General features: G+C 40.7%; 1 protein-coding gene across 1 annotated transcript; it reads left to right on the forward strand.

Annotated features, from left to right (window-relative positions):
- Nucleotides 1–258: 258 nt before the first annotated feature.
- Nucleotides 259–1441, forward strand: LOC127788149 (uncharacterized). Its single transcript, XM_052316259.1, has 3 exons — nt 259–909; nt 1105–1315; nt 1431–1441. The coding sequence occupies exons 1-3, from the start codon at nt 259–261 to the stop codon at nt 1439–1441; spliced, it is 873 nt and encodes a 290-aa protein (XP_052172219.1).
- The last annotated feature ends 6499 nt before the right edge of the window (nt 1442–7940 follow it).

Below are 7940 nucleotides of genomic sequence, written 5' to 3' on the forward strand. Positions count from 1 at the left end.
TGAAGCTCATGTTGGAATAAGTATGTGAGAGATATGATTCTTATTTTTCATTAATTAGTATGCGTTTTTCGCTAGTGATATTGCTCCAAACTCAAGAGTTCATGATTATAGCAGAAATATTTGTTTAGGAAAGGCCTATTAGAATGAAAGCAATTAGGAATCAAGTCCATCAAGAAGAGCTTGCAAAATGAATCGTAGTACTCTTTATCTTTAAGGACACTACATTTAGGAATTAATTATTCTTTTTCACATAAGGTTATGGAAACCCGTGCAAGAAGTGCCAATAGTAGGGGCAGGCAGCCGCAAAATGAGGCTAGCGAAACCAACAACCTCAACGGGCAGTTCATGCAGTTCATTGATGCCATTCGCAACATGACGCCACTTGCCACACCACCAGTTGCACCTCCCCAAGAAAACCTAAGAAACAATGCTACCTTGGTAGAGCAGTTTTGGAAGCTTCAACCTCCAGCTTTTGAGGGTGGGTTAGACCCTCTAGTAGCTGAAGATTGGATAGCAACAATTGAACGGATCTTTAATCTCATAGATTGTCCAGACCCTAGGAAGGTAACTTGCGCTATATATATGTTACAACATGGAGCAAGGCATTGGTGGGATTCTACTGCCAGATCCCGACCCCAGGGACATGTATGGACCTGGGATCAGTTCAAGGAACTTTTTCTTAAGAAGTATTACCCCGCTAACATCCGTAACCAGAAGGAAGCAGAGTTCCTCATGTTAAAACAAGGTAGCTTGACCTTGATTGAATACGAAAGGAAGTTTGATGAGCTATCACGTTTTGCCCCAGCCTTAGTGGATACAGAACAAAAGCGGGCAAGGCGCTTTGAACAAGGGTTGAGAGATGATTTACGGCAGGAAGTCGTAACTTTTGAGTTAGGCACGTATCATGAGGTGCTAGCTAAGGCCCAATTAGCGAACTTTAGAGAAAGCTCCAGTAGCAATAGCAAGCTATCATAGTCTGGACCACTAGAAAAATGTAAGTGGGAGGATAAAGGTAAAGGAAAGCAGGATTATTCGAAGAAGAATAAAGGAGGCGGTCCAACATCAAGGTATTATCAACTGAACCCAGTGTGTGACAAATGTCAGAAGCGTCATACTGGACTATGTCTCATGGGAACCGGCGCCTGTTACAGTTGTGGTGAAATGGGTCATATTGCCAAATTCTGTCCCAAGGGTCAAGTAAAGAAACAGCAGCAACAACCATATCAACAGAAGCCAGGAAATCCCCCTAAGGGGCAAGCTAGGGTGTATGCACTCACAGGACAGGAGGAGGATCAGGACCGCAACGTGTTGGCAGGTAACATCCTCATCTCTAGAATACCTGCTTATACTTTGTTTGATTCTGGTTCCACCCATTCTTTTATATCCCCTAAGTTTGCAAGTAAATGCAATGCACATGTGGAACATGTAAGTACTCGCTTAGGAGTAGCAATACCCTCAGGAGATATAATAGGCACGAATCATGTAGTAAGAACAACTAAGGTGGAGGTCGGGGGAAAGTTTTTAGAAACAACCTTATATGTCTTAGATATGCAAGAATTCGATGTGATTTTGGGAATGGACTGGCTTTCCAAGCACCATGCGACCATTCTATGCTTTGAAAAGGAAATAGTTTGTAAGTATCCTGAAGGGATAGAACTTTGCCTTTCAGTGGCTGAGACAAAATACCTTCCCCGTGTCATTTCAGCATTAAAAGCCAAGAAACTATTACAGTCGGAAGGATGTATTGGATTCTTAATGTCAGTGGTGGTTAAGGGAGGAAAAGAATTAACAGTGAATGACGTTAAAGTAGTAAAGGACTTTCCAGAGGTTTTCCCTGATGACTTGATTGAAATGCCACCAGAACGAGAAGTAGAGTTCACTATTGATCTGGTGCCCGGTTCCGCACCTATTTCTAAAGCTCCTTACAGGATGGCACCAAAGGAGCTACACGAGTTGAAAACCCAGTTAGAGGAACTATTGGGGAAAGGATTTATTCGACCAAGTGTATCCCCCTGGGGAGCACCGGTATTATTCGTCAAGAAGAAAGACGGATCAATGAGGATGTGCATCGATTATCGAGAATTGAATAAGATTACTATTAAGAACAAGTATCCTCTTCCCAGGATCGAGGACTTGTTTGATCAGTTACAAGGTGCACAAGTATTCTCAAAGATTGATCTAAGGTCAGGATATCACCAGTTGAGGATCAAATCTAGTGACATCTCGAAGACAGCTTTCAGAACTCGGTATGGTCATTATGAGTTTTTAGTCATGCCCTTTGGCTTGACTAATGCGCCTGGAGTTTTTATGGACCTAATGAATCGAGTTTTCTATGAGTACTTGGATAAATTTGTCATTGTCTTTATTGATGATATATTGGTGTATTCTCGAAGTGAAGAAGAGCATGAAAAACATTTGAGGGTTGTTTTAGGGATCTTGAAGGAAAAGAAGCTATTTGCAAAATTCAAGAAGTGCGAGTTTTGGTTGGAGCGAGTGGTATTCCTTGGACATGTTGTCACAGCTCAAGGAATAGAAGTGGACCCCAGCAAGGTAGAAGCGGTATTAAATTGGTCAAGACCAACCAATGTAAATGAGGTTCGCAGCTTTTTGGGTTTAGCTGGATACTATAGGAGGTTCATCGAAGGGTTCTCCAAATTGGCGGGGCCTTTGACACAGTTGACTCGCAAAGGTACTAAGTTTGAATGGATAGAGAAATGTGAAACTAGTTTTGAAGAATTAAAGAAGAGGCTGGTCAATGCGCCAGTATTAACTATTCCTCAAGGGTCAGAAGGTTTTGTTATTTATAGTGATGCGTCCAAACAAGGAATTGGATGCGTATTGATGCAAAAAGGTAAGGTAGTTGCATATGCATCAAGGCAGTTGAAGCCTTATGAGCAAAACTATCCTACACATGACCTAGAACTTGCTGCAGTAGTGCATGCCTTGAAAATCTGGAGACACTATCTATACGGAGGTAAATGCGATATCTATACCGATCATAAGAGCCTTAAGTACATTTTCACACAAAAAGAGTTAAATATGAGTCAAAGGAGATGGCTGGAATTAGTGAAGGATTATGATTGTGAAATCCACTACCACCCCGGCAAAGCAAACGTGGTGGCGGACGCCTTGAGTAGAAAGAAAATGAGCCAAGTAGCAGCTTTGACAGCACAAAAGCCTTTGTGGAAGGAGTTTGAGAGGTTAAGCCTCGAGTTTGTTGCTACGCCATCTAATTCTAATGCTCGTATGGCAACACTCTCTGTTCGACCGACTCTCCGTGATCGGATTAAGAGCCATCAGAAGGGAGACCAATTCTTTGAATACATCAAAGCTGAGGTTAACACTGAGAAGCGGAAGGACTTCACAATAGCTAGTGATGACACACTCCACTACCAAGGGAGACTGTGTGTGCCAAACTTTGAGGAACTAAGGCAAGAAATTCTAGAAGAAGCCCACTCCACTCCTTATTCTATACATCCTGGAAGTACAAAGATGTATCGTGATCTAAAGGCAGTGTTTTGGTGGAGGAATATGAAAGAAGACATAGCTAAATTTGTCGAGAAGTGTTTGATATGTCAGCAAGTGAAAGCTGAGCACCAACGACCAACAGGGTTACTGCAACCATTGGAGGTCCCAGAGTGGAAATAGGAACATGTGATGATGGACTTTGTTGTAGGATTTCCAAAATCAGTAACAGGACATGAGGCTATTTGGGTGATCGTGGATCGACTTACCAAATCAGCTCACTTCTTACCTATTCGGATGACATTTACAATGGATCAGCTTGCACGACTGTATGTTAAGGAAATAGTAAGACTACATGGTGTTCTAGTTTCCATTGTATCGGATAGGGACCCGAGGTTCACATCCAACTTTTGGAAGAGCTTACATAGAGCCATGGGAACCAAATTGAGTTTTAGTACAGCTTTTCATCCTCAGACAGATGGACAATCTGAAAGGACAATACAAACTTTAGAGGATATGCTTCGTATTTGTACCCTAGAATTTGGTGGACATTGGGAGAAACATCTACCATTAATTGAATTCGCATACAACAACAGTCACCATGCATCTATTGGCATGGCACCCTATGAGGCGCTATATGGAAGGAAATGCAGATCACCTGTTCATTGGAATGAAGTAGGCGAGCGGAAGATTTTGGGTCCAGAAATTGTGGAACAAACTGTACAAGCCATTGAAAAGATCAAAGATAGTATGAAGAAGGCTCAAGATAGACAGAAAAACTATGTAGATAAAAGAAGAAGGGATTTGGAGTTTTCCATTGGTGATAAGGTATTCTTAAAAGTTACACCCATAAAAGGAGTTTTACGATTTGGGAAGAAAGGAAAGCTTAGACCTCGGTTTATAGGCCCATTTGAGATCTTAAAGCGGGTTGGGAATGTTGCTTATCAGCTAGCCTTACCACCAGATCTCTCAGCAGTACATGACGTTTTCCACATATCAATGCTCAGAAAGTATGTCCCCGACCCAACCCATGTAATAAAGCATCAACCATTAGAGATACAGCAAGACCTGAAATATGAGGAGGCACCAATAAGCATTGTTACTCGGGAAGTAAGAAGGCTTCGCAATAAAGATATACCATTGGTCAAGGTGTTATGGAAACATCATTCAGTCGAAGAAGCAACATGGGAGCACGAGGACGATATGCGATCCAAATATCCCCAGCTGTTTGATGACGAGAAGTAAGGTAAATTTTCGAGGACGAAAATTGTTTTAGGAAGGTAGATTGTAACGCCCAAGATTTTTAAACTGAAATATAATGTAATACTTGGGATTTTTAGCTTCTAATACTTGAGCAAATATGTCCTTTCAAGGGATTATAGAAGCCTTGAGACAAAGGTTCAGTTTTTGAGCCAGTGGCAAAATCGTAAATATTGAGGTTCGGGTAAAAGTGTAATTTACCTAAAAACTAGGGGTATTAGCGTAATTAGTCCTTTCTTCGGGGACTAAAATGCAATTAAAAATTGGCCTAGGGACCAAGTTGAAAAGGGTCTAAGTGCAATTACCTGAAAAGTTTGGGCCAAAGTGTAATTCTTGAAATATTTTTCCTAAGGGCATTTGGGAGATTCAAGAAAAGCCTTATAAATGATTTTAGAGATAAGGATGAAGCCTCATGATGATATTAGAGTCATGATGATATTAGAGATAAGATGAAGGCTCATGATGACTTTAAGGATAAGATTTGATATGATTTGGATAAGATTTGATAAGATCTTATGTGGATAAGATTTGATTCAGATAAGAATCATTGCAGAATATCTTAAAAGATATGGAATGATTAGAGAATATTTTAGAAGATTTGAAATGATTGGAATATCTTGAAAGTTTAGAAAAGATTTGAAATGATTGTGACTTACTTGGTGACCAAGTTTCCAAGCCTATAAATAGGGCTCATGGCCAAGAGTTTCCTCATTCTAAGTTGGGATAAATTCGTGCTAGACGGGAGTGCTTCGAGCTTTTTGTAAAGGTGAAGCCTTCAGCATTCAAATCTCATCAAACCAAGTTAAGGTAAGTACATTATGAACTATTTATGATGTTTAAGCATGACTATGAACTATGTTATGTGGTCCCTCATGTTATGTTATGTTCACGCAAGTTTCGGGACCGGAGCTCGGTAGCGCTACGCACGAGGGTTCTTACCCCTGCAAGTTGGTGGAACCTCTCGTGTCTCCATACGATATGTTATGTTATGTCATGACTTGTTTAAATACATATGATGGTTCTCTTGTACTTACTGAGATTTGCGTAATCTCACCCCCCTTATGTTTCCCCCTCCCCCAGGTGAGCATGAATGAGGAGACCAGGACATGGACGTGGAGCGTGGTGGGTTGTCTAAAAAGGATTTTCAAGAACTTAAGTTTAGTTTTCTTTTGAAAACAATGTTTTTAGGGTTGAACTCTGATCTTTTCCTATATGTATGCCATAAAGCATGTCTTGGAATTTTATTTGATTTAAAGGAAGTATGATTTTTGGTTTTAAGCTCCGAATATTTTTATATGAATATTATTATCATTAAGCATGTAAGTAAGTTACGGGTGTGACATTTGCTGTCATCAAAACGCGCCTGAGTGGTTATCGACAATGAATGAACTCCTTGGAAAAGACAAGAACACGTTTATCATTTTCAGAAAATATCTAAATTTGTCTAGGTAACCCTTTTAACCAAACTTTCTTGGTTATTGCCCTTAAGCCTAATATTTTATGAAATTTTTGCATTTTACTTCCGTTTTTTATAAAATTTGATGAGCCACTTGCAACTTATTTACTATTGTAATTATTCCCATTTTATTTGCATAAGCTACAATTTTGAATGAAATGTATGATTTCTTTAAAATTTTGAATTATTACTTAAGAACTTGTGTATGATGACATGTATTTAGTTCTCATATATCTTTGTGGATAATGAGTAGGATAGGTGGGTTAGCAAGAGGGCAATTGGTGTCTTCATCTCGAACCATGACGTGAGTTCACTTGCTATACTGACATTTAGTGATCTTACACTCGTTAATCATAGTGGATTTATTATAATAATGTATTTTCAAGGTTATTGGTTGTTCAGGAGCATAAAACTTTTTTTGAGTTGCTACTAGGTAATTTATCTCTTATAACTTGGCATAATTCCTTTCGAGCTCCTAGAGCTCAACTAGCGAAATGAGTTTTGGATCCTTAATGATTGGTTCTAAGACTCGCGTGGGGGTTGTAGTACAACTTGATCGAAGCATGTAATAGGACTTGAAGAGAAAGAAAATATAGGCTCGCCTCTTTTGAAGGACCAATTGGGGATTATTGTAACAAATGGGTTGATGGGGGCTCCCCAATCGAAGCTTGTGAGGATATGGGTTGACTTGTTATGATGTTAAGTATTCTTTCTCTTTGTGTTGTTGGCTACTAGCATGGGTGGATCGGGGTTTCCTCATCATCTTGAAGGCCTTTAGTATGATTCTCACAAATGGCTACAATTTGTTGTTATTATAATACAACAATTGAAGCTTGTTTGTCTCAAGGGAAACTTAGGGGTCAGCGGAGGTAAGACAACGAGGAATTAGGGAGATGACTGGGGACTGGCTCAATCCACTATATGGGAGAGTGATGAGAAGGCCTCGGTAATTGCCTTGAGTGGTTACTTGGAATAGGGTCCTGAAAGGCCTTTGGATGGAGGCAGATTCCAAGGGTCTTTGGCTACAAAAGGCTTGGTAGCTAGTTGGTCCCAAAGGGGTCTTTAGAGGTGGTAGTTTGTAGAGGTATTCGAAAAAGATGAGGCATGAAGGGTCTTTGGTGGGTAAATAACCTAATGAAGGCTTTGGGGGCTGGTTTCTGTGGTTGAACCCTAAAAGGGTTTTTGGTGGTGGCAGAACTCAGAAAGGATTGATGGGTCTAAAGAATCCTAGGTCGGCTCTCACGAATGGGTTGTCCCAAAAGGGTTTTTAGGTTTGGAGGTGCAAAAATAGAGGATAGTTAGAAGACACGCAGGAATTCCTCCTGCGTGGGTCTTCTGGTGCCCAAGTTAGCCATGTTAATGAGGCAAATGGGGTCGCAAATGCAAAGTGTGGGTGTAGTGAGCTAGTCTTCGGAAGGTTGAGACCATTTGAATAGGGTGCGCTTGAAAAGGCAAAGGCTTCAAATGAGGGTTGTGCCCTTCTGATGAGCCAAGGCTTCAGGTTCTATCCTAGTTCCCGAATGTGTGGGTCTAGGGGGTATTTATAGTCACTAGATGATAAGGATAAGTGGCACATGAGAACACGTGGCACACATGCATTATGGCATCTAGTAGAACCCTTTGGGTGTAAGCACCAAGCCTTTAGATGTCCCGGCTAGGATTGGAAGGCCCTGAAATGCCTAAAAGGTGACCTTCAAGTATAGAAAGCCCTAAAAAGAAGGTCAACCAGGTCTTCGGGAGGGAGGACATGGGTTAAGTT

The sequence above is a fragment of the Diospyros lotus genome, chromosome 13, assembly GCF_014633365.1.
Source record: "Diospyros lotus cultivar Yz01 chromosome 13, ASM1463336v1, whole genome shotgun sequence".
Taxonomy (NCBI): Eukaryota; Viridiplantae; Streptophyta; class Magnoliopsida; order Ericales; family Ebenaceae; genus Diospyros; species Diospyros lotus.